The sequence below is a fragment of the Mustelus asterias genome, chromosome 20 (genome assembly GCF_964213995.1).
Source record: "Mustelus asterias chromosome 20, sMusAst1.hap1.1, whole genome shotgun sequence".
Taxonomy (NCBI): domain Eukaryota; kingdom Metazoa; phylum Chordata; class Chondrichthyes; order Carcharhiniformes; family Triakidae; genus Mustelus; species Mustelus asterias.
Genome location: NC_135820.1, coordinates 16,960,414 through 16,988,274, shown reverse-complemented (window position 1 = coordinate 16,988,274; position 27,861 = coordinate 16,960,414). Strand labels below are relative to the sequence as shown.

Genomic DNA, 27,861 nt, shown 5'->3' with positions numbered 1-27,861 from the left:
TGGGGACTTCCGGAGGCGACCGAGATGCATCATCCACTCGGCACTTCTGGCTGAAGATTGTTGCGAATACTTCAGCCTTATCTTTTGCACTGAGGTGCTGGGCTCCTCCATCATTGAGGTCTTCTGGCACCAGTCAATGACTACAGAGCTTAGATCTGATTGTTGGTTGTGGGATCGCTTAGCTCTGCCTACTATTTGCTCCTAATGCTGTTTGGCACAAGTGGTCCTGTCTGGTAGCTTTATTAGGTTAACATAACATCTTTAGGTATCCCTGGTGCTGTTCCTGGCATGCCTTCCTGCGCTCTCAATTGAATCAGGGTTGTTTCCCTGGCTTGGTAGAAATGGTAGAGTGGGGGGATATACCAGGCCATGCCTGCCAGTAATGCCATGGACAAATGCATCTACAGCAGGTAGGTTGGTGAGGATGAGGTCAAATAGGTTTTCCCTCTTATTGGTTCCTTCACCACTTGCCGCATTCCCAGTCTAGCAGCAATGCCCTTTAGGACCCGGCCAGCTCAGTCTGTGGTGGTGCTACCGAGCCACTCTTGGTGATGAACATTGAAGTCCCCACCCAGAATACATTCTGTGCCCTTGCCACCCTCAGTGCTTCCTCCAAGTGTTGTTTAACATGGAGGAGCACTGATTCATCAGCTGAGAGGGTACAGTACGGGCAATCAGCAGGTTTCCTTGCCCATGTTTGACTGGTGTCAGAAGACCTCATGGGGTCCAGAGTCGACATTGAGGACTCCCAGGGCAACTCCCTCCAGATTGCATACCACTGTGCTGCCGCCACCTCTGCTGGGATGGTGATGGTGGTGCCTGGGACATTATCTGTAAGGTATGATTCTGTGAGTCTGACTACATCAGGCTGTTGCTTGACTAGTCTGTGAGACACTTTCCCAATTTTCACACAACCCCCCCAGATGTTTGGAAGGAGGAATTTTCAGGGTTGATGGGGCTGAGTTTGCCGTTGTTGTTTCCATTGCCAAGGTTGATGCCCGGTGGTCTGTCCGGTTTAATTCCCTTTTTCTCAATTTGTAGCAGTTAAATACAACTAAGTGGCCTCCTAGGCCATTCCAGAGAGCATTTCAGAGTCAACCTGGAGTAAGCGAGGCTGGGTAAGGTGGCAGATTTCCTTCCCTAAAGGACATTAGTGATCCAGATGGATTTTTACAGCAATCAACAATGGTTTCATGGTCTTTGTTAGACTTTAATTCCAGAGATACTTTTGTTTTTTTGTTTTTAAATTCCACTATCTGCTGGGAACCCGGGTCCCCGAAGCACCCCCTGGGGTTTCTGGATTACTAATCCTGCAACAGAAACATTGCACCACCACCTTTTCCTACTATTAGTAGAGATAAAGTATGATAGAAACTAAAAACTGATAAATTTCTTAGATCTGAAAGTCCATGCCAAGCATTCTAAAAGAGATAGCTGCAGTGATAGTAGATGCATGACTTTCGGTCCTCCAAAATGCCTTAGCTTTTAGAATAGTTTAAGGAGCTCCTCGTTATATCATGGCCTCGTTGAGCAATGAGGGTAAAGTGACCTCACAAAGACCCCGGTTGAAATCCCACCAGGAATTATTCTACTGAGCATGACCCTGGGAAGCAAGCAGAGTCAGGGGTGAAAGTTCAGGCTGAGCACAAGCCCCATCTAGTTATGTTGCCCTGTCTTAGAGCCAGGAGAAAAATCACCTCTGAACTTTGTAACATTGGAGTGAACGCTTCTGAAAATAATTAATAAATAACTCTGCTTATCTAATTAATCTACTATTATTTTACCACTTTTAATCTTTAGATTTCTAGCTCCCTCCTACTTAAATTACTGGTTCATATTCTTTGCAACATTAATCTCTAGAAAGCAATTAGACATAACCTGCATTTATATGGCGCCTTTCACTAACTTGAGACCTCCCAAAGTGGCACAATGGCACAGTGGTTAGCACTGCTGCTTCACAGTGCCAGGGACCCGGGTTCAATTCCCCGCTTGGGTGATCGTGTGGATTTTGCACGTTCTTGCCATATCACCGTGGGTTTCCCCCGGGTGCTCCAGTTTCCTCCCACACTCCAAAAGATGTGCAGTCTAGGTGTAATGGCCATGTTAAATTGGCCCGTAGCGTCAGGGGGATTAGCAGCGTAAATACGTGGGGTTACGGGTATAGGGACTGGGTGGGATTTTTAGTCAGTGCAAGTTTGATGGCCCAAATGGAGAAGTGGTGGCCCAGTGGTATCATCACTAGACTATTAATTCAGAAACTCAAACTAATGTTCAGGGGACCAGGGTTCAAATCCCGCCACTGCAGGTGGTGGAATTTGAATTCAATAAAAAATATCTGGAATTAAGCATCTCCCGATGACCATGAAACCATTGTCGGAAAAACCCATCAGGTTCATTAATGTCTTTTAGGGAAGGGAATCTGCTGTCCTTACTGGTCTGGCCTACTTGTGACTCAAGAGCCACAGCAATGTTGTTGACTCTCAACTGCCCTCCAAGGACAACTAGAGATGGACAATAAATGCTGGCCTGCCAGTGACGCCCATGTCCCAGGAATGGATAAAAAAAAGAATGGCCTCCTTCTGTGCTGTAAGGATTCTATGAAAGCATTTTATAACCAATGGAGAGTTTTTGTGGTGTGGCCACTATTGTAATGTAAGAAATGTGGCAGTCAATTTATCCACAGCAAACAGCTGCGTGGCAGCTGGCCAGATAGTCTGTCTTAGCTGTCACTTAACAGATAAAAATAGGCCCCACTAGTAGAACTACCCTTTTCTTTGAATAATGCCATGAAATCTTTTTCATTCACCTAAGATGGCAGATTAGTGTCAGTTGATTTAACATCTCATCCAAAAGGAGATGCTTCTCTGTACTGCACTACACTGCACGAGTCAACCAGAGATATTCACTCAAGTGTCTGCAGTGGTACATTTTTTTATTCTTTCGTTGGACATGGGCGTCGCTGGCCGGCCAACATTTATTGTCCAATCCTAGTTGCCCCAGGGCAGTTGAGAGTCAACCACATTGCTGTGGCTCTGGAGTCAGATATAGGCCAGACCAGGTAAGATGGCAGATTTCCTTCCCCAAAGCACATTAGTGAACTAGATGGGTTTTCCCGACAATCAACAATGGTTTCGTGGTCATCAGCAGATTCTTAATCCCAGATTTTTTTTATTGAATTCAAATTCCACCATCTGCCGTGGTGGGATTGGAACCCGGGTCCCCAGAACATTAGCTGAGTTTCTGGATGAATAGTCAAGTTGTCAAGGTTCGTTTTTCAGAGACCCTTACGTACTTGATGCAAGAGCAAGACACTGATCTGTATAAGAAAACCCAGTCCTTTATTTTCAAGCAAGTACAAGCTTTTGGAGGATTACTTTACTAAAATCATCACAGTGTGCCGAACTTCGCCGAGCAATACTCTCCGAACAGGGGGGAGTTCCTCTCTTTATACTCTTTTTACAGCAATGAGTCACATACACAGTATAACTTCACCCAGATCACGTGCTTAGCAACAGTACAAAGACAGTATGTGAGTAAAAATATGTTGAAAACCCACCCCTGGTTGCCATCGAAACTGCACGTCCACCATTGCTCCAGTGTGAGATAGCAACCATTCCCATATATCTTGGGACGCTACTTTGCACATAAAGCGAATGTTATCTTCTTCAAACAAGGACAGCATTAGGAGATATTTGCAGGGCCGGGAGTGATAGTTCAGAATAGGGAATATGTTCTCCTTGGAGAGACGAAGGATGAGAGGTGACCTGATAGAGGTGTACAAGATGTTGAGAGGTATAGATCGGGTGGATTCTCGGAGGCTTTTTCCCAGGGCTGAAATGGCTGTTACGAGAGGACACAGGTTTAAGGTGCTGGGGAGTCGGTACAGAGGAGATGTCAGAGATAAGTTTTTCACTCAGAGGGTGGTGGGTGAGTGGAATCGGCTGCCATCAATGGTGGTGGAGGCAAACTCGATAGGGTCTTTTGAGAGACTTCTGGATGAGTACATGGGACTTATAGGATTGAGGATTATAGGCAAGCCTATATATAGGCTTAGGTAGGTAGGGACATGACCGGCACAACTTGTCGGCCGAAGGGCCTGTTTGTGCTGTAGTTGTTCTATGTTCTACGTTACCGGCACAAATTGTTCCAGACGGCAAGTTAATCACAGCTGCGTTTGCAAAGTTCAAAAGTTCAAGCACACATTTAAAAAAAAATCATAGTAAGGGGTTAACACCCCAAAGTGACAATACCTTGAGGCCATTGCCTCCCCAGATCCATCTGTCTCCGAGGCAGATAGAATCATCAAAATCCTACAGTGCAGAAGGAGGCCATTCGGCCCATCAAGTCTGCACCGACAACAATTCCACCCAGGCCCTATCCCCATCCCCACGGAAAGCAATTGGCCCGGATGGGGTACCCGGATGTGCACTCAGATCCTGCACGGATCAGTTGGCGGAGGTATTCACAGACATCTTCAACCTCGCTTTACAACAATCTGAGGTCCCTATCTGCTTCAAGAAGACGACTATCATCTTGGTACCTAAGGAAAACCAAGCATCATGACTTAATGACTATCGGCCAGTGGCTCTGACATCCATCATTATGAAGTGCTTCGAAAGATTAGTCATGGCACGAATCAATTCCAACCTCCTGGACCACCTGGATCCACAACAGTTTGCCTATCGCCGCACAGGTCCACAGCAGACGCCATTTCCCTGGCTCTGCACTCAACCCTGGAACACCTAGATAACAAGGACACCTATGTCAGACTCCTATTTATTGACTACAGCTCAGCCTTCAACATTATTCCCATGAAACATCTCCAAACTCCATGGCCTGGGCCTCGGCACCTCCCTCTGGGACTGGATCCTGAACTTCCTAACTCACAGACCACAATTAGTAAGGATAGGCAACAACACCTCCTCCACGATCATCCTCAACACCGGTACCCCACAAGGCTGTGTTCTCAGCCCCCTACTATACTCCTTATACACCCATGACAGTGCGGCCAAATTCCCCTCCAATTCGATTTTCAAGTTTGCTGACGACACCACCATAGTGGGTCAGATCTCAGACAATGACGAGACAGAGTACAGGAATGAGATAGAGAATCTGATGAACTGGTGCGGCAACAATCTCTCCCTCAATGTCAACAAAACCAAGGAGATTGTCATCGACTTCAGGAAGCATAAAGGAGAACATGCCCCTGTCGACAGCAATGGGGACAAAGTAGAAAGAGTCGAGAGCTTCAAGTTTTTAGGTATCCAGATCACCAACAACCTGTCCTGGTCCCCCCATGCCGACACTATAGTTCAGAAAGCTCACCAACACCTCTACTTTCACAGAAGACTAAGGAAATTTGGCATGTCAACTACGACTTTCACCAACTTTTACAGATGCACCATAGAAAGCATTCTTTCTGGTTGTATCACAGCTTGGTATGGCTCCTGCTCTGCCCAAGACTGCAAGGAACTACAAAAGGTCGTGAATGTAGCCCAATCCATCACGCAAACCATTGACCCTGTCCACACTCCCCGCTGCCTCGGCAAAGCAGCCGGCATAATTAAGAACCCCATGCACCCCGGAAATTCTCTCTTCCACTTTCTTCCTTCGAGAAAAAGATACAAAAGTCTGAGGTCACGTACCAACCGACTCAAGAACAGCTTCTTCCCTGCTGCTGTCAGACTTTTGAATAGAACATAGAACATAGAACATTACAGCGCAGTACAGGCCCTTCGGCCCTCGATGTTGGGCCGACCAGTGGTACCAATCTAAAGCCCCTCTAATCTACACTATTCCAATATCATCCATATGTTTATCCAATAACCACTTGAACACTCTCAACGTTGACGAGTCCACCACTGCTGCAGGCAGGGCATTCCACGCCCTTACTACTCTCTGAGTAAAGAACCTACCTCTAACATCTGTCCTATATCTCTCACCCCTCAATTTAAAGCTATGTCCCCTTGTGCTAGCCAACACCATCCGAGGAAAAAGGCTCTCACTATCCACCCTATCTAATCCTCTGATCATCTTGTATGCCTCTATTAAGTCACCTCTTAACCTTCTTCTCTCTAACGAAAACAACCTCAAGCCCCTCAGCCTTTCCTCATACGATTTTCCCACCATACCAGGCAACATCCTGGTAAATCTCCTCTGCACCCTTTCCAACACTTCCACATCTTTCCTATAATACGGCGACCAGAACTGTACGCAATACTCCAAATGCGGCCGCACCAGAGTTTTGTACAGTTGCAGCATGACCTCCTGGCTCCGAAACTCAATCCCTCTACCAATAAAAGCTAACACACCGTACGCCTTCTTAACAACCCTATCAACCTGGGTGCCAACTTTCAGGGATCTATGCACATGGACACCCAGATCCCTCTGTTCATCCACACTACCAAGTATCTTACCATTAGCCCAGTACTCTGTATTCCTGTTACTCCTTCCAAAGTGAATCACCTCACACTTTTCCGCATTAAACTCCATTTGCCACCTCTCAGCCCAGCTCTGCAGCTTATCTATGTCCCTCTGTAACCTGCCACTTCCCTCCGCACTGTCTCCAACTCCACCGACTTTAGTGTCATCCGCAAATTTACTAATCCATCCTTCCACGCCCTCATCCAAGCCATTAATAAAAATGACAAACAGCAGTGGCCCCAAAACAGATCCTTGCGGTACACCACTAGTAACTGAACTCCAGGATGAATATTTCCCATCAACCACCACCCTTTGTTTTCTTATAGCTAGCCAATTCCTGATCCAAACCACTAAATCACCCTCAATCCCATGTGTCCGTATTTTCTGCAAAAGCTTACCATGGGGAACCTTATCAAACGCTTTGCTGAAATCCATATACACCACATCAACCGCTTTACCCTCATCCACCTCTTTGGTCACCTTCTCAAAGAACTCAATAAGGTTTGTGAGGCACGACCTACCCTTCACAAAACCGTGCTGACTATCCCTAATCAAATTATTCCTTTCTAGGTGATTATAAATCCTATCTCTTATAATCCTTTCCAATACTTTGCCCACAACAGAAGTAAGGCTCACCGGTCTATAATTACCAGGGTTGTCCCTACTCCCCTTCTTGAACAAGGGGACAACATTTGCCATCCTCCAGTCTTCTGGCACTGTTCCTGTAGACAATGACGACACAAAGATCAACGCCAAAGGCTCTGCAATCTTCTCTCTATACACTTACCTTGCCTTAAGTTGATCTTTCTCTACACCCTAGCTATGACTGTAACACTACATTCTGCACTCTCTCGTTTCCTTCTCTATGAACGGTATGTTTTGTCTGTATAGCACACAAGAAACAATACTTTTCACTGTATGTTATACATGTGACAATAATAAATCAAATCAAATCAAATCGCTCTACATATTTACCCCGCTAATCCCTCTAATCTATGCATCCTGGGACACTAAGGGTCAATTTAGCGTAGCCAATCAACCTAACCCACATATTTTTGGACAGTGGGAGGAAACCGGAGCACCCGGAGGAAACCCACACAGACATGGGGAGAATGTGCAAACTCCACACAGACACTGACGCGAGACCGGAATTGAACCCGGGTCCCTGGAGCTGTGAGTCAGCAGTGCTAACCATTGTGCCACCGTGCATCCCCGCCAATCATTGGGCTGCCAATGATTCACAGCTACAAATTAAGGGCTCGCTTTCCACTACTAATCCTCTTTTTAGCGTTTTGTACCTTCCCTTCCTCCTCCCCTTAATTTGTGGTTGGAACATAATATTCTCCAGCTTTCATTAAACCTGTTCCTTTTTCTAGTTCAACTTCCTGGCAGGGAACAACAGAAACCATCGAGGAAGAGGAAGAGATCGCCGAGGGCAGTGTAACTCCACAATCTTATCACCCACCATCCTACAATGCTGTGGCAAACAACTATGACAGTCTCAGCCTCTCGGAGGAGAACGTGTACACTGAATCGGATGAGCGGATGTCAAAGATGGACCAATTAACTCCTCTCACCTGGGAGACCAGTCTCCTAACAGCGAGTGATCTACTCCTCAACAAGTGAGTAGCGTCTCTCTCTGTTGCTAGCTGATCTTGCATTTCACATGGGGAGCCACAGCAAGTGGGATGGAGGGACAGGTAAAGAGCCGTACGGAAGGGGTGGTGGGGGGAGGGGGTGGCAAATGGGAGGGAAGAGATAAGGTGGAGGTGGATGGGGATAAAGAAGCGATGGAAAAAGGGGACAAAAGAAAAGGTAGAGGATGGAAAAGAGGTGGTGTTCGGCGGATTGGCAAGAGGAAGCTGTGAAAGAGGAGGAAAATGTGGGTAAAAATTTGGGAGGATAAGAGAATGGGTTTGGGGGATAGAGGAGATAAAGAGAATGGGGTGGGTGAAGAGCATGGGAAGATGATGGAATTTTAAGATGTCAACAAAAACTATTAACATTTTAGTGAGTTGCTGATGTATTTTCAAATGCAGCTTCTTTGTGAGTAATTCATTGGCTATTCACAATATATGTTAATAATTTGGATGAGGGAACAAAATGTAACTTCTCAAAGTTTGTAGATAGTTCCAAGATGGACGGGAGGGTGAACTGTGACGAGGATGCAGAGATCCTTCAGTATGATCTGGACAGGTTGGGTGAGTGGGCAGATCAATGGCAGATGCAGTATAATTTGGATAAGTGTGAGGTTATTCACTTTGGAAGCAAAAACAAGGCGGCAGATTACTACCTGAATGGCTGTAAATTGGGAGAGGGGAGTGTGCAGTGGGACCTGGGTGACCTTGTGCACCAGTCACTGAAGGTAAGCATGCAGGTGCAGCAGGCGGTAAAGAAGGCAAATGGCATGTTGGCCTTCATTGCGAGAGGTTTCGAGTACAGGAGCAGGGATGTGTTGGTGCAATATACAGGGCCTTGGTGAGGCCACACCTCGAGTATTGTGCAGTTTTGGTCTCCTTTTCTTGCTCTTGAGGGAGCGCAGCAAAGGTTTACCAGGCTGATTCCCGGGATGGTGGGACTGATGTGTGGGGAGAGATTGACTAGGTTAGGATTGTTTTCGCTGGAGTTCAGATGAATGAGGGGGTATCTCATAGAGACTTATAAAATTGTAACAGGGTGGATGCAGGAAGGATGTTCCTGATGGTGGAGGAGTCCAGGATTAGAGGTCTGAGGATTTGGGGTAGACCATTTAGGATGAGGGTGAGGAGACATTTCTTCACCCAAAGAGTGACGAGCCTGTAGAATTCATTAGCACAGGAAGTAGTTGATGCTAAAACATTGAATGTATTCAGGAGGTGGCTGGATATAACACTTGGGGCAAATGGATCAAAGGTTACTGGGAGAAAGCAGGATTAGGCTACTGAGTTGGACAATCAGCCATGATTGCAATGAATGGTGGGGCAGGCTCGAAGGGCCAAATGGCCTCCTCCTGCTCCTATCTTCTATGTTTCTATAAAGCACTTTGCGATTTTTAAAAATGTATTTGTGGGACATAGATGTCGCTGGCTGGCCAGCATTTATTGCCCATCCCTAGTTAACCTTGGAGGGCATTTGAGAGTCAACCACATTGCTGTGCCTTTGAGTCACAGGTAGGCCAGACCAGGTAAAGATGGCAGATTTCCTTCCCTAAAGGACATTAGTGAACCAGATGGGTTTTTCCAACAATCAACAATGGATTCATGGTCATGAGTAGATTCTCAATTCCAGGTTTTTTTTTAATGAATTCAAATTCCACCATCTGCTGTGGCGGGACTCAAACCCGGGTCCCCAGAGCATTAGCTGAGTTTCTGGATTAATAGTCTAGCGATAATACCACTAGGCCAATGCCTTACTGGGGATGTGAAAGTGGTTTTATTAAATGTGCGCCTTGCTGTGCAGATTTACTTTTTTCTGATGGGGTTTATGAATGTGACTGAAGGCCTCAGGCAGGATTTTACGGCCTCGCTCAAGTGGGACTGGAAATTCCCCCTTGAGGTCAACGGACATTTCTGTCGTCTGCCCCTCGCCCGCTCTGATTCTGTGGCAGGCTAGGCAGGAGAATTCCGCTGCTCGTGTCTGATCTGCTATGAAGTTATTAACATCATTGTCCCCATTAAAAAGAGTTTCTGTTAGCTGAGGACACGAATCATTACTCCTACTCTTCCTAAATAAAGAGAACTGGCTACCACATTATGTTTTAAAGCACTGTCCATTGATAATGGCATCTCTCTGCCAGCCCAACTCCATTCTCCATCTAAAAGCAGAGAATGTGCATGTATATGATCAAATATAATGCTTCAGTTCCTGCTTCTGATCAACTTTTCCAATATAAAGTTCGATACATATATGTTGATAATATAAACTGTTTATAAATGGTAGCACAGTGGTTAGCACTGCTGCTTCACAGCTCCAGGGACCTGGGTTCGATTCCCGGCTTGGGTCACTGTCTGTGTGGAGTTTGCACATTCTCCTCGTGTCTGCGTGGGTTTCCTCGGGTGCTCCGGTTTCCTCCCACAGTCCAAAGATGTGCGGGTTAGGTTGATTGGCCATGCTAAAATTGCCCCTTAGTGTCCTGAGATGTGTAGGTTAGAGGGATTAGTGGGTATGTAGGGATATGGGGGTAGGGCCTGGGTGGGATTGTGGTCGGTGCAGACTCGATGGGCCAGATGGCCTCTTTCTGTACTGTAGGGTTTCTATGAAAATTCATCTTAATCCTGCTGCAGTGCTATCATGGGTATTTTTTGAAATTCATTCACGGTATGTGGGCATTGATGGCTAGACCAGCATTTATTGCCCATCCTTAATTGCCCCTTGAAAAGGTGGTGGTGAGCTGCCTTCATGGACCGCAGCAATCCCTGAGTTGTAGGTACACCCACAGTGCTGTCAGGGAGGGAGTTCCAGGATTTTGACCCAACGACAGTGAAGGAATGGTGATATATTTCCAAGTCAGGATGGTTTGTAACTTGCAGGGGAACATCCAGGTGGAGATGTTCCAAATATCTGCTGTCCTTGTCCTTCTAGATGATCGTGGTCGTGGGTTTGGAAGGTGCTGCCTAAGCAGCCTTGGTGAGTTCTTGCAGTGCATCTTGTAGAAGGTACACACTGATGCTACTGTTCAATGGTGGAGGGATTGAATGTTTGTGGAAGGTGTAGCAATCAAGTGGGGGCTGCTTTGTCCTGGCTGGTGTTGAGCTTCTTGAGTGTTCTTGGAGCTGCACCCATCCAGGCAAGTGGGGAGTATTCCATCACACTCCTGACTTGTGCCTTGTAGAAGGTGAATAGGCTTTGGGGAGTCAGAAGGTGAGTTACTCGCTGCAGGATTCCTAGCCTTTGGCCTATACTTGTCGCCATAATATTTATATGACTGGCCCAGTTCAGTTTCTGGTCAATGGTTACCCCCAGGGTGTTGATAGTGGGAGATTCAGTGATAGTAATGCCATTGAATGCCAAGGGACAATGGTTAGATCCTCTCTTGTTGGAGATGGTCATTGTCCGGCACTTGTGTGGCGTGAATGTTACTTACTACCTCTCAGATGAATATTGTCTAGGTCTTGCTGCATGAGGGTGCATTTCCAACGTGACAACTTTGCATGGACACCTTGTATTTTAAATGTTGACATAAGAATTTATAATATAAGTATAGGACAGAATGGATGTCTTCGTGTTTACTCAGGGAGGCGATGGCCTGGTGGTATTAGCGCTAGACTATTCATCCAGAAACTCAGCTAATCTTCTGGGGTTCAAATCCCACCTGAGAGATGGTGGAATTTGAATTCAGTTACAAAAAAAAATTTGGAATTAAGAATCTATTGACGACCTTAAAATCATTGCCAATTGTCGGAAAAACCCATCACTAATGTCCTTTAAGGAAGGAAATCTGCCATCCTTACCTGGTCTGGCCTTTGTGTGACTCCAGAGCCATAGCAATGTGGTTGATTCTCAAGTGCCCTGAACAAGGGCCACTAGGGATGCACAATAAATGCTGGCCAGTCAGCAACGCCCGTGTCCCACGAATGAATAAAAAACACATGATTTCTTTGGATGCTCTACACAGCTCTTTAACTCCACTTCACTTGGGCGGCAAGATTGCACAGTGATTAGCACTGCTGCCTCATAGCGCCAGGGACCCGGATTCAATTCCGGCTTTGGGTCACTATCTGTGTGAAGTTTGCACGTTCTCCCTGTATCTGTGTGGATTTCCTCCCACAGTCCAAAGATATATGTGGGTTAGGTTGATTGGTCATGCTAAATTGATCCTAGTCAGGGGGGGTTAGCAGCGTAAATATGTGGGGTTGCGGGAATGGGTCCTAGGTGGGATTGTGGTCAGTGTGGATTCGATGGGCCGAGTGGCCTCCTTCTGCACTGTAGGGAAGCTATGATTCACTTGAAGACTACCCTCAGGCTGCAATACTAGTATAATATAGATAATTACATTGATCGGCATCCAGATAAAGGTTTATTAAAGAAAAAATAGATGTTCTGTATTTCACTTTTCCTATGTTAGGAAGACCATGAATTTCCATTGCTAAATTAACTTCCTAAATTGTTTCAGGGTGTTTCATGACGTTGAACTGGAGGAATCGGACAAATTTTACAACAGTTTGCCTCATCTCCTGAAGCTGCTGTTTGCCTTGTATAACACCATGGTGTCCCAGTCAGACATGTTGTGCTACTTTGTGATGATCCTCAACCATATGGTCTCGGCCTCGGTGCTCACCATGGTTCTACCCATCCTGGTCTTCCTCTGGGCAATGCTGTCAGTGCCGAGGCCCAAAAAGCGGTTCTGGATGTTGGCTATCCTGTACACCGAGGTATGGACAGAAAAACTGGCTTAACGGGGAAGGGAATGCAAATCGCTGAAGCTTTGGGTTGCTCTTTACCTCATATCAAATGCAGGTATTCACGATTGGGGAGAGCCACATTATAATGGGTGACGTACATGAAGATAGCAGAGCTGGATGTCATAATTATCCAGAAAGATTGAACAGGGAGGCACTCTTTCCTCTTGAAATGAGGAGACTGAGAGGTGATCTGAGGTCTTTGACATTGATGGGTGGAGTCAGAGAAGATGCTTCCACTTGGGTGGGAGTCCAAAACCAAGATATAAGATGGTCACAGGCACGTGGCACGGTGGTGAGCACTGCTACCTCATGGCACCAGGGACCCGGGTTTGATTCCCCGTTTGGGTCACTATCCATGTGGAGTCTGCACATTCTCCCTGTGTCTGCATGGGTTTCCTCCGGATGCTCCGGTTTCCTCCCACAGTCCGAAAGATGTGCTGGTTAGATGCATTGGCCATGCTAAATTCTCCCTCAGTGTACCCGAACAGGTGCTGGAGTGTGGCGACTAGGGGATTTTCACAATCACTTCATTGCAGTGTTAGTGTAAGCTTACTTGTGACACTAATAAATAAACATTTACTTTAAACTAATAAATCCCAATGGGGAATTCAGGGTGGCATGGTGGCTCAGCGGTTAGCACTGCTGCCTCACAGTGCCAGGGACCCATGTTCGATTCTTGGGTGACTGTCTGTGTGGAGTTTACATGTTCTCCCCATGTCTGGGTGGGTTTCCTCCAGCCATTCAGGTTTCCTGCCACAATCCAAAGATGCGCAAGTCATAGGGAGGCAATGGCCTAGTGGTATTATCACTAGATTATTAATCCAGAAACTCAACTAATGCTCAGGGGATGGTGGAATTTGAATTCAATAAAAAATCTATTGAATCTAAGAATCTGCTGATGACTATGAAACCATTGCCGATTATCCGAAAAACCCATCTGGTTCACTAATGTCCTTGCCTGGTTTGGCCTACATGTGACTCCAGAGCCACAGCCAATGTCACTGACTCTCAACTGCTCTCTGATATGGCTCAGTGAGACACTCAGTTCAAGGGCAGTGGCCAGCCAGCGATGCCCATGTACCATGAATGAATGAAAAAAAAGTTAGATGGATTGGCCATTGTAAATGTGTAGGTTAGGGCGTTAGTGGGGCAAATATGCGGGGCTGCAGGGATAGGGCCTGGGTGAGATGCTCAGCTGGAAAGTCAGTGCAGACTCGATGGGCTGAATGACCTCCTTCCGTACTGTTTAAGTTATATAACTTTCAATACAGAGTGTTCAAATGTGGAAATGGCTTCCATATAGGGAATTTGAAGCAAAAAGCAAAACTAGATAAACACATGAGGGTGAAAGGATACCTTGAAAGGGTTAGATATAGTCGGACAAATGTCAGAATAGACCAGTTGGAACAAATGGTCTTTGGTTTTCTTCATTCAATTTAACATTTAGTTCAGATCAATGTTCAGATTTGCTATGTCAGAAAACAAGGGATTAAATGGCACTACAGGTTAAGGTCAAACAAATTGTTTTGGAGGTTTGGGCTTTATAAGATGGTAAAACCCAAAAGAAGACTATTTACTTGACAAGTGTGATCCTTAATTGATATTGCTGGAATGGGAGCCTTTCTTGCACACTGAAGATCCTATCCCTTCATGCAAGTAGCTCTACAGATTATTCTCCCCTTGTAACTTGTGCTTACCACTGTGCTAACCAATGTATGCAGGTATATCCCAAATACACTGCCCCGAGTGCCCAGTGTGACACTTTGCACACTGGAATCTCTCTTCTTGCAACTTTCTCGACCAGTATTTGCTCCACAATGGTGCCCACTAACATTGTAGGACAGAAAGTCCTCAAGGGCAACTAGGGATGGGCAATAAATGCTGGCCGGCCAGCGACGCCCATGTCCCACGAATGAATTTTTTAAAAAGTGTTAATGGCCAGCCAGGGTCTGCAGTTCTTCATTATTTCAATATACACAAGGCCTATAATCGGAGGACACTGAATGGAAGTAACACTTAGAATCAAAGAATCCCTACAGTGCAGAAGGAGGCCACTTGTCCCATCAAGCCTGCACTGACAACAATCCACCCAGGCCATATCTCCATAACCCCATGTATTTACCCTGATAATCCCCCTGACACTGAGGGGCAATTTGCCCAGCTAACCTACCTAACACGCACATCTTTGGAGTGTGAGAGAAAACGGAGCACCCAGAGGAAACTCTCAGACACGGGGAGAACATGTAGACTTCACATAGACAGTCACCCAAAGCCAGGATTGAACCTGGGTCCCTGGTGCTGTGAGGCAGCAGTGCTAACCACTGTGCCACCGTGCCGCCATGCCTCAATCCATCGAGATTTCTTTTGGCTAAGGGGATGCAGCAAAGGTGGGGAAATGAAATTGAATTGGAGTTCAGCTGTGATTGAGCTGAATGGCAGTGAGGCAGGTTCAGTAACCTGGGGAGTAGAATTGCTGAACCTTCCTATTCCTTTGTTCCCTGTGTGGTTCACCCTCAAAACATAGCTCCCTCTTTCCGACGATCCATTCCACGGTACCCTGCAAACATTTGTGGATTCGCAAAGCTTTGCAGACAATTATATTCCAATCACTATCAGGCTAAAGCTACGTAAATGAAACAGGGCAACTTGACATGCAGTCTGGAGCAGCTTTTCCGGGCTATTCCAATTGAAGTGAACTGCAAGGACTTTTTTTCTCAATCTATATGGATCTGTTTTTCCTCATAATCCGTTCTTCTCAAACTGGAATCCAAGCACTGCGATCTCTTCACCGCCCATGGGGCTTTGTCTACCTCCCCTCCCTTCCCCGCCTCCCCCGCCTCCCCACCCCCAAGAGTTGACCAATCTCCTTAGCACCCTTAAATAAGCACAATACTGCAAATGCTGGAATCTGAAACAAGAACAGAGGATGCCAGCAGGTCTGGCAGCATCTATTAGGAGAGAAAGCGGAATTAATGTTTTGAATCTTTTGCCCCCTTGTCAGAGCTGTTCTGACAAAGAGGCAAATGATTTGAAACATTAACACTGCTTTCTCTCCTCAGATGCTGCCAGACCTATTGTGTTTTTCTGGCATCCTCTGTTCTCCTTGGCACCCTGCTTGGACACTCTGGCCCAAATCCTGTACATGGGTCGTTTGGAGGAGCCTAATTTTATTTGTACCTTTTGGTACTTTATTCCTAATCAAAAAGCCAATTGAATCCCCACATGAGGGACAAAGCAGATCCAAGCTGACAAGACAGGATATACATCCTATCTTGGGCTTGCTAAAACAAGATCCACAGGGATGAGGTATTACGCCCCCTTCCGGGCTCGATCTGGGCTTCATCTTAGTCAAAAAGCGCAGATGGCTTTAAAAAATTGCATTAGGTGAGCCTCAGTTTAACCTCATTGGCTGCGCTGGTGCTTACACCTGATCTTAGCCGAAAGGCCGAGAAGCCTAATTTAGAATCAAAGAATCCCTATAATGTAGAAAGATGCCATTCAGCCCATCGAGTCTGCACCAACCCTCTGAAAGAGCATCTTACTCAGGCCCACTCCCTCTGCACTATCCTTTTAACTCCACACATTGACCATGCCATTCCACCTAACCTGCACTTCTTTGGACACTAAGGGGCAATTTAGCACAGCCAATCCACATAACCTGCACATCTTCACACTGTGGGAGGAAACCGGAGCACTCGGGGAAATCCATAAGACATGGGGAGAATGTGCAAACATTCACACAGACCCAAGGCCGGAATTGAACCCGGGTCACTGGCGCTGTGAGGCAGCAGTGCTAACCACTATGCCACTGGATGTCAGTAGCTTTCTATTTGGTGACTTGTGTTTAATGTTATTCAAGTGTGAAGGTGTTCTCTGGATCTTACCTTGCTGTATGCAAAATCAGGACATAGGCATGCCCCCCCAGTCTCCCCTCTACACTGCCAATTCCATGGTCCTCCACAATCTGGCTAGCATTCCACATCATCACTTTTCAAATCACCTGTGGTGTCATTCTTTGAACCATGATGGATTTGGCCATTGAGCATTTGCTTTTCATAGAAATCCCACAGTACAGAAAGAGGCCATTCGGCCCATCGAGTCTGCACCGACCACAATCCCACCCAGGCCCTACCCCCATATCCCTACATATTTACCCACTAATCCCTCTAACCTACGCATGTCAGGACACTAAGGGCAATTTTTTTTTTAGCATGGCCAATCAACCTAACCCGCACATCTTTGGACTGTGGGTGGAAACCGGAGCACCCGGAGGAAACCCACGCAGACACGAGGAGAATGCGCAAACTCCACACAGACAGTGACCCAAGCCGGGAATCGAACCCAGGTCCCTGGAGCTGTGAAAGCAGCAGTGCTAACCACTGTGCTACCATGCCGCCCCTTTTGATCAGCCACTCCTCATGGATACTAAGGCCGCAACCCTTTCCATGCAGGTAGCTCTGCATTCTGCCCATGTGTACCATCCTCCTTGAATGGTTCATTCTCCCTAGTTTAATGTTAACTGTTCAAGTTAAATACTCAGCAGCTTTTATTTGCTCCAATGCCTGACTTCTTTCCCTGAGTTAATCATAAGGGTTTTGGTGCAAATCTGGTTAATGGAGTTGACGTACAGATCAACCATGATCTGATTGAATGGTGGAATATGCTCGAGGGGCTGAATGGTTTCCTCCTGTTCCTCTCAGCAGATAGTGCATGGTGGACTAGACTGAGGTTGGAATGCAGCTCATCCAACAGGATTCAAGCATGATCTCCTTGACTTTTCTATGCTTTCATGACATGTGGGCATTGCCGGTTAGACCAGAGTTTATTGCCCATCCCTAATTGCCCTTGAGGAGGTGGGTAGTAAGACACCTTCTTGAACTGCTGCAGTCCAGGGACTGTAGGTACAGTACTTTTTTCTCCAGCAAATTGAAAGAACTGAGTGGGTTGCTTGACCATTTCAGAGGGCGGTGAAGAGTCACAGTGCTGTGGGCTCTGGAGGCCAGAGTAGGTTGAGATGGCAACTTTCCCCCAAAGGACATTAGTGAAACAATCAGATACTTTCATAAACATGGATTAATGAATTGAGATTTTAAGTTTCCCCATCTGACATGGTGGGATTTGAACTCCTGTTAGAGGTCATGGAGAGGTTTACAGCATGGAAACAGATCCTTTGGCCCATCTTGTCGAAGCCACCCAGTTTTTAACCACTAAGCTAGTCCCAATTGCCTGTGTTTGGCCCATATCTCTCTATACTCATCTTACCCATGTAACTGTCTATAGAGGTTCCTGGAGTATTAGCTGTGGCCTCTGGATTTCTAGTCTAGTATCATAACCACAATGCAACCATCCCTTAAATGCTTTCAGAAGTGTGTTAACCAGGGTTCAGGGTAAACACATTCCTCTTAGAGTGAAGGGCAAGGCTGGCAGAAGTAGGGAACCCTGGATGACTTGGGATATTGAGGCCCTGGTCAAGAAGAAGAAAGAGGCACATGACATGCATAGGCAGCTGGGATCAAGTGAATCCCTTGAAGAGTATAGGGAGTGTAGGAGTAGAGTTAAGAGAGAAATCAGGAGGGCAAAAAGGGGACACGAGATTGTTTTGGCAGATAAGGCAAAGGAGAATCCAAAGATCTTCTACAAATATATAAAGAGCAAAAGAGTAACAAGGGAGAGAGTAGGGCCTCTTAAGGATCAACAAGATCATCTATGTGCGGATCCACAAGAGATGGGTGAGATCCTAAATGAATATTTCTCATCAGTATTTACTATTGAGAAAAGCATGGATGTTAGGGAACTTAACAAATAGTGATGTCTTGAGGAGTGTATATATTACAGAGAAGGAGGTGCTGGAAGTCTTTAAGCGCATCAAAGTAGATAAATCCCCAGGACCTGATGAAGTGGATCCCAGCACATTGTGGGAGGCTAGGGAGGAAATTGCGGATCCCTTAGCCGAGATATTTGAATCATCGATAGTCACGAGTGAGGTGCCTGAAGATTGGAGAGTGACAAATGTTGTGCCTTTGTTTAAAAAGGGCTGCAGGGAAAAGCCTGGGAACTACAGGTCAGTGAGCCTCACATCTGTGGTGGGCAAATTGTTGGAAGGTATTTTGAGAGACAGGATCTATAGACATTTAGAGACGCAAGGACTGATTAGGGACAGTCAGCATGGCTTTGTGAGTGGAAAATCATGTATCACAAATTTGATTGAGTTTTTTGAAGGGGAACCAAGAAGGTAGATGAGGGCAGTGCAGTTGATGTTGTCTACATGGACTTTAGCAAGGCCTTTGACAAGGTACTGCATGGTAGGTTGTTGCATAAGGTTAAATCTCACCGGATCCAGGGTGAGGTATCTAAATGGATACAAAATTGGCTTCTTGACAGAAGCCAGAAGGTGGTTGTAGAGGGTTGTTTTTCAAACTGGAGGCCTGTGACCAGCGGAGTGCCTCAGGGATTAGTGCTCGGTCCACTGTTATTTGTCATTTATATTAATGATTTGGATGAGAATATAAAAAGCATGGTTAGTAAGTTTGCAGATGACACCAAGATTGGTGGTATAGTGGACAGTGAAGAAAGTTATTTCCAATTGCAACGGGATCTTGATCAATTGGGCCAGTGGGCTGATGAATGGCAGATGGAGTTTAATTTAGACAAATGCGAGGTGATGCATTTTGGTAGATTGAACCAGGGCAGGACTTACTCCGTTAATGAAAGGGCGTTGGGGAGAACAAAGAGATCTGGGGGTACATGTTCATAGCTACTTGAAAGTGGAGTCGCAGGTGGACGGAGTGGTGAAGAAGGCATTCGGCATGCTTGGTTTCATCGGTCAAAACATTGAATACAGGAGTTGGGATGTCTTGCTGAAGTTGTACAAGACACTGGTAAGGCCACACTTGGAATACTGTGTGCAATTCTGATTACACTATTATAGAAAGGATATTATTAAACTAGAAAGAGTGCAGAAAAGATTTACTAGGATGCTACCGGGACTTGGTGGTTTGAGTTATAAGTAGAGGCTAGATAGACTGGGATTTTTTTCTCTGGAGCATAGGAGGCTGAGGGGTGATCTTATAAAGGTCTATGAAATAATGAGGGGCACAGATCAGCTGGATAATCAATATATTTTCCCAAAGGTAGAGGAGTCTAAAACTAGAGGGCATAGTTTTAAGATGAAGGAGAGAGATACAAAAGTGTCCAGAGGGGCAATTTCTTCACACACAGGGTGGTGAGTGTCTGGAACAAGCTGCCAGAAGTAGTAGTAGAGGCGGGTACAATTTTGTCTTTTAAAAAGCGTTTAGATAGTTACATGGGTAAGATATCTATTGAGGGATATGGGCCAAATGCAGGTAATTGGGATTAGCTTAGGGGTTTAAAAAAAAAAGGTGGCATGGACAAGTTGGGCCGAAGGGCCTGTTTCCATACTGTAAACCTCTATGACTCTATGCTGCAAGAATGATCACGTCAAGGTGTTCGTAGAGTCTGCATAAATGTACAATTCCATTCAGACAGGAAATAGGAATGACTGGCGAAGGAAAGCGGGGTGTGATGCCAATGCAGTGGAAGGCACAGTTCTGAAGTTGGGGCAAATTAGTACCAGCTGTACAGTGTATGTGACCGTGGCAGACTTGACCCAGCGGGTCAACATCTTAATGTTATCTCCTGCAAAAGGTCCATGCCATCCATTGCACATCAGGGTATTTTATGGTGCTGAACAACATGAGATATTCCCGGCTGTGCGAACATGCATCCACATCAGCATAGTCTCCTCTCCACACCATCCACGCATTAAGTTGAGCTTTCTCTACACCCTAGCTATGACTGTTAACACTACATTCTGCACTCTGTCCTTTCCTTCTCTATGAACGGAATGCTTTGTCTGCATAGTGTACAAGAAACAATACTTTTCACTGTATGATAATACATGGGACAATAATAAATCAAATCAAAGGAATGCTAGTGTAGCAACAATATGCCAGGGGTCTGATGCAGCACCAAGATTGTTTCGCATGGATACTGCTTCCTTTGTCTCTGCTATCAATCTTACTGTCTGCCTGTTATATTGACTAAGTGTGTTCCAATTGTTTATGATTGTGCAGAGTGCGTTATTGTCTCATGAGCTTGTAAAGAACATATTGCTTTTCCCCAGAATTGTGTAGTCAGTGCTACTCTCCTCACTTCTATTTATAGTTGGTTAGTGGCCATTTCCCTGCCAAGGGACATGCCCCCGGCATCCTTACCAAGTATTACACTAACCGTCGCTCCTGTCCCCCTCCCTACAGATCACTGTTGTTGTAAAGTACTGCTTCCAATTTGGATTCTTCCCTTGGACTAGCACCTCCTACCGAGTGCTTTACTTCAATCAACCTTTCTATCTTCCCAACATCATTGGCATTGAGAAAAAGGATGGCTATGTGCACTATGACCTCATCCAGTTGCTTGCTCTGTTCCTGCATAGATCAGTCCTAAAGGTAACTGTGCAAAGCATCAAATCTGTTCATTTATTGGAAAATTGATATATTGATTATCTAAAAATCTTGTATCTCGTGCCTATCTGTCGCACAAAAAGTGTCGCATTCTGCTATGTGTACAAGGCAAATCCCCCTGAACCTAGCATGATTGCAAGATTCCAGATTACAGGGTCTTAGTGCCTTGATGAAAGGGGGTATTTGTTCTGACGTTGAGTGATATTGGCTGAGGCTTTGGGGATTGGTGGCCCTGATGGTTTTGTAACTCTCTGTTCATCCAAATGCTGAGTTACCGATCTCTCCCTCACTCTGGAAAGCAGGCCAGGTCATGGTGGGGCTGTTACTCATTAGACCCTCATTTATTGCTCCAATCATACGATGCAACCAGCATCTATTTTGTGGGATTGTTGTCCGTTGGTGAGGTTGGAGATTTTGGTTGTTGGATATTCAGCAACATGCGAGTGGAATGTTACAAAGGCAGCTTGGATACTGATAGCAAGAAGCTGACAGAAGTTCCATTTCAATGAATGGGGCAGGTGAGTTTTGTCGCAGGTTTATGGTACTGTCTGGCCAATCTGCCCCTCTGCTTCATACTCAAGTGATGCCTACTGCTCAACCCATGAGACAATATCCACTTTCAGTTATCTTAACCCCTTAGATTGGTTTTGGGCCATTCAAACAGGTCTTTCATGTGAAGACAGACTAACTTGGTTAGGATTGTATTCATTGGAGTTTAGAAGAATGAGAGGAGATCTCATAGAAACTGTAAAATTCTAACAGGGTAGATTCAGAAAGAATGTTCCCGATGGTGGAGGAGTCCAGAACTAGGGGTCATAGTTTGAGGATAAGGGGTAAATAAGGTGAGAAGAAATTTCTTCACCCAGAGAGTGGTGAATCTCTGGAATTCACTACCACAGAAAGTAGTCGAGGCCAAAACATTGTGTGATTTCAAGAAGGAATTAGATATAGTTTAAATGTCACTTTCCCCTCCCTACCCACTCCCACCATTAAGGGCCTTAATAGGTGAATGGGCAGGTGTCCCGCCTGAGGTTCTGCTCATCCAAGCATGAAATTAGGTCTGAATTTGGGTGGGTGGATTCCATTCAATTTTAGACTCCACTCCCCACCTCAGAACCCACCTTGGGGGTGCATTAAATTCCGCCCATACAGTTTGTTGGAATTTATTAGTAATTGAAATTCATCTTTGTATTGTCTTTAGGTTGGTTTTTTTGGTCTTCATACAGTCATTGCACGTGTCTTAGCTGTCTGAATCTCAGAACTATTTCCGCATAGTCCTGCAATTTCCCATGGTTTTGTGCAGGGTGGCCTGCATTTTCCCGGGTCCTTCCAGGTAGTGCACGTTTGTACACCAGGATGGTCTTTGTTGAATAGCTGGTTGATACTCAATATTTAGGGTCGTACATGGAGAATGGCCATTTCAATAGGACACTTCAACAAGAAGCAGCTAACAGTTGCCGGGGGTGGCAAAGGTGGGAACAATCAATAAGGAAAATCCCTCGTCAGTGGGAAAATTCAGATCACACAGGGGAAAACGTAATCTGAAAAGAGATTAATTTTTTAAGCTTTTATAATTATTTCTCCCATGCACACCGGATATTCTCTCTTCCACCTTCTTCTGTAGGGAAAAACATACAAAAGTCTGAGGTCACGTACCAACTGATTCAGAAGTAGCTTCTTCCCTGATGTTTCAATGGACCTACCTTGCATTAAGTTGAGCTTTCTCTACACCCTAGCTATGACTGTAACAGTACGTTCTGCACTCTCTCCTTTCCTTCTCCCTCATGTACTCTATGAACGGTATGCTTTGTCTGTATAGCGCGCAAGAAACAATACTTTTCACTGTATCCTAATACATGTGACAAAAATAAATCAAATCAACTCTTCCAAATCCCCCCCATCCTGTTATAGTGCCACGGTCTGTGGGACTCTCATGACACGCTGAATGGGCAGCATTTTGAGAAGGAGCAGAAACAGAACAAGGTTCGGAATTTGGGAGAGGTGAAGGAGGACAATGAGAACATGCAAAATGTCAACTTACAGGAAATGGCAAGGTCTCATGGGAGAAACAATGCTTCAAGATGGCCGGTTAGAGAAGGTAAGAGAGTGATTCAGCAAATTCAATTTAATATTCAGCGCCTAGGCACACACTCATACACACACACACACACACACACACACACAGAGACAGCCAGGCAAACGTGCCTTTTCTTGTATCAAGGTAGAGCATGGTACTCTTTCAGTGTCTGAGCCAACATTCATCCCTCAACCAACACCATAAAAACAGTTTCAGTTGCCACATTTCAATTACTGTTTCTGGGACCTTGCTGTGCGTAATTGACAGTTGCATTTTTGTGACAGTTTGACTCGACTTCAAGTATAATTCATGAGCCGTGTATTCATTTGGAATGATTTAAAACAATTGAAGATTTGAGATTGATAGATTTTTGTTTGGTAACTGTATCTAGTTTTAGGGCCTGGACCAGAGCCCTAAGTTACATTAGGACGCTGGTCTAGACCCCAGTAATTTTTCTATTTGGCATAAATGTGAGGATAGGATGCTTCACTCTAGCTGTAATTCTACTGATAAATTAGGGATCTTTTATCAAAACAAGCTTTATTCATAACACAGTTTAAATATAACTGTAACAAATGAAGAAGCTTAACTATTAACAGTCAAACAATATTTAAAAATGAAAGGAGACAACTTCAATTTCTAACTCATCAATGTTTCATTTCCAAATCAGCAACATTTCTCTTACAGACTTACAATGCCACTTTAAATACAGTTACCAACTATAAATATACTTGCTATAATGTGTGTAGGCAGTCTTGAAGCTTTCAGAGAGAGAGCATGAGTTTCAGCAGTTTGCAGAAAACCTCTGTCTTCAACCAATTCCCAGCCAGAACTGAAAAGCTGTTTCGTTTTGCTGCAGACCTAGCTCCTCCCATTAACCACATCACCACATGACCCTGCCTACCTAAACTCTCATTCCATTCCTTTAATCATAGAAATCATAGAAACCCTACAGTGCAGAAGGAGGCCATTCGGCCCATCGAGTCTGCACCGACCACAATCCCACCCAGGCCCTACCCCCACATATTTACCCGCTAATCCCTCTAACCTACACATCTCAGGCTTCTAAGGGGCAATTTTTAACCTGGCCAATCAACCTAACCCGCACATCTTTGGTGTTTGGTGTCTCAGGGAATCAGGGGATATGGGGAGCAATCAATCAAATACCCTAGAAAAAACCTTCATTTTTTGTAAACAAAAGTCCATTAGCTCTACCTTAGTAAACACTACATGACTAAAATGAGTAATTGTCCTGCTCCCCCAGCATCTGAGCTAAGTATTTTCCAGACACACCGGCTACCTGCAGAATAGAGCTGAATCTGTAATCTGTCTCCTTTAACAAAATATATATCTGTGTGGGTTTCCACTGGGTGCTCCAGTTTCCTCCCACACTCCAAAGATGTGTGGGTTAGGTGGATTGGCCGTGCTAAATTGTCCCTTAGTGACAGGTGGACTAACAGTGTACATATGTGGGGTTACGTGGATGGGGTGGGACTGTTGTCAGTGCAGGCTTGACAGGCTGAATGGTCTCCTTCTGCACTGTAGAATTCTGTATAATGGTGAACTATCCTCACACTATGACTATGGAACAAATATGAGTAAATGAATTGATCAGTTCTGGTCTGATAGAATGTCAGAACAGGTGTGAGGGGCTAAATGACATCCTTGTATTCTTATGTAGGATGGGAGAGGGTTATGATGGGTGTTCTGTGATAACAGGCTCAGTAACTTGTGTCAATCCTTTCCTCAGAGTGAAAGATGATCGCATGAAACTTCCAAGATTCTGAAGGGAGTTGAGAGGGTGGACACTGAGACGTTCTTACCCCAAGCTGGGAAATCTAGGGCAAGGGGGAACAGTCACAGGATACGGACTGTGTTGGAGAAATATTTCTTCACTCAGAGGGTTGTGAATCTACTTTGTGGGATTTTGGATGCTCCGTTGTTGAGGATATTTAAGGCTGGGATAGACAGATGTTTGGTGTCTCAGGGAATCAGGGGATATGGGGAGCAGGCGGGAGAATGTAGTAGGTGTCCAAAGACAGCTGTGGCACACTGGTTAGTACCGCTGTCTCACAGCACCGGGAACCCGGGTTCGATTCCTGGCTTGGGTGACTGTCTGTGTGGAGTCCGCACGTTCTCCCCGTGTCTGCATGGGTTTCCTCCTGTTGCTCCGGCTTCCTCCGACAGTCCGAAAGACGTGCTGGTTACGTGCATTAGCTATGCTAAATTCTCCCTCACTGTACCCGAACAGGTGCCAGAGTGTGGCGACTAGGGGATTTTCACAGTAACTTCATTGCAGTATTAATAACACTACTTGTGACACCAATAAATAAATAAACAGCTATGATGGAATGAAATAGTGGAGCAGGCTAGATGGGTTGTGTGGTTGGCTCCTGCTTCTATTTCTTATACTCTTAGTGAGAGATTTGTCAGAGGATTAATTCATGGTGAACATGTAATGGAGTCACTCTGACTGTCCTTCTCTTCAGACAGAGTAAAGGCTCCAAAGAGATCGAAAAGGAAGAAAAGAGAACCACCAAAGGCCAGCAAGCGATTCAGAGAAACCATCAAGGAGCATATAAAGGAAAAGACAAGGACGGCGAAAAGATACATCACCGTTATGTAAGGAGGTTCTGTCTTTCTCCAATGTGGAGCCTAACTGAAGATCTATTCATAATTTCATACATACCTCCATCTGTGGGCTAGTGGGTGGGTGGACTTTTCAATGCAAGACCATAATGTCACCTAACAAGAAACGAGCAACTGGCTTTTAAGGAAGTGTTGATATGTGGTATTCTCCCCTCCGGAAATCTTGTGGTGCAGTGTGTAGTGTCGCTGTCTCTGAGCCAGAAGCTCCGGGTTCGAGTCCCACCTGAGGACTTGATGGCCAAAGTGGTTGTGTTCATAATGCAATCAAACTGGATGTACGTCAACCTGCAAATCCTTCTAAACACGCCAATGGCTGGTGGTAAGATGGGAGACATTCCTGGTCAGCCGTCATGTGGAGTGGCACCCCACAAGTATAAGCCCCTAGCAACAGACTAGCGACCTGTTTTGGGAATTACTAGCTATGGAAATGGATGAAAATCCGTCCTGGTGAGCACGAGGTGCAGGACGAGAACAGGAATTGGAATTCTTCTGTGCTCAAGCCAATCCGTTACTTAATATCTTCGGCCGACTCTCTCTGGCATATCAGCTTATGCACATGCGCAGCATCCAGTTCCAGCATGCTTTAAAATAAAAGTAGCGCACAGAGTAAATTGAATCTGAATCTCAGGAAATCTACACATTTACAGTATATTTATGAACTAGATACTGAACTATGAACTAGATTTATGAACTAGATGGGGTGGCACGGTAGCACAGTGGTTAGCACTGCTGCTTCGCAGCTCCAGGGACCTGGGTTCGATTCCCGGCTTGGGTCACTGTCTGTGTGGAGTTTGCACATTCTCCTCGTGTCTGCGTGGGTTTCCTCCGGGTGCTCCGGTTTCCTCCCACAGTCCAAAGATGTGCGGGTTAGGTTGATTGGCCATGCTAAAATTGCCCCTTAGTGTCCTGGGATGCGTGGGTTAGAGGGATTAGCAGGTGGATATGGGTGGGATTGTGGTCGGTGCAGACTCGATGGGCCAAATGGCCTCTTTCTGTGCTGTAGGGATTCTAAGAATTCTAAGATACCTCTCTTTGGGGAAGTAACATGATATTGAAAGTACAGTAGCCAGTGATGCCAATGTGCTGATGGAGCAACCTGATGATGACGGGTTGACCCCCTTTTGAGAAGCCATGCCAAATCCCCCAATGGGGAATACGTCACTTCGTAATCTGTTAAAATGTGTGGGAAGGTGTGAACTGTTCTTCACTGAAGTTTAGAGGTTAATTAATAGAAATACCTGACACTCCCTTTAAGTGAACAATTAACGATTTATTTATTTAACTAACAGGGAACTTTAACAAAACAAGTAACATACTGATTAAAGTAAGATTCTACCGGGATGCTGTTCAAATAAATACAAGGTCCATTCATTAACAACAAAAGAAAACAGAATTTAGTCACTCTCAAAAAATATATAACCAGGTTTTGGGGCTTTGGAAAACTTTTGGAGTTCTTCTGTCAATTCTGCTGTCTGTAAGCTCTTTCTGATTTGGTACCCTTCGTTAGATAGATGGAGATATTTTAAGCTGGCAGGAATCTGCTCTTCCCTCTCGAGGTGTTGAGAGGTGGCAGCCCTTCAGTTGAACTGCAGGCAGGCAGTTGATCTTCTCTTTATAACTGTGATGATCTATCAATTTTCCTACTGATGTTGTCAACAACAAATTCAAATTTGATAGGTTCCCGATAGCTGAGTGTCTTCTTTAAACTGATAGGCTGAATTCAGAAGCCTGCAAAGCCTGTTACCAAGGCAACCCCAATGCTTGGGCTTTGCTACAAATCTGGCAGTCTGCATACCCTGTATGCACCCAAACCTCCAAATACTGAACACAAAACCAGCTTTTAAACGGACCA

General features: G+C 45.3%; 1 protein-coding gene across 1 annotated transcript in view; it reads left to right on the top strand.

The window, feature by feature from the left end:
- Positions 1-27,861, top strand: part of LOC144508231 (piezo-type mechanosensitive ion channel component 2) — a 206,009-nt gene that overhangs the window by 140,945 nt on the left and 37,203 nt on the right. Inside the window, exons 37-41 of the mRNA XM_078236045.1 lie at positions 7,800-8,045; positions 12,515-12,773; positions 21,080-21,268; positions 23,195-23,381; positions 25,850-25,982. Coding sequence (XP_078092171.1) covers positions 7,800-8,045; positions 12,515-12,773; positions 21,080-21,268; positions 23,195-23,381; positions 25,850-25,982 — 1,014 coding nt within the window. The remainder of the gene's footprint in view (positions 1-7,799; positions 8,046-12,514; positions 12,774-21,079; positions 21,269-23,194; positions 23,382-25,849; positions 25,983-27,861) is intronic.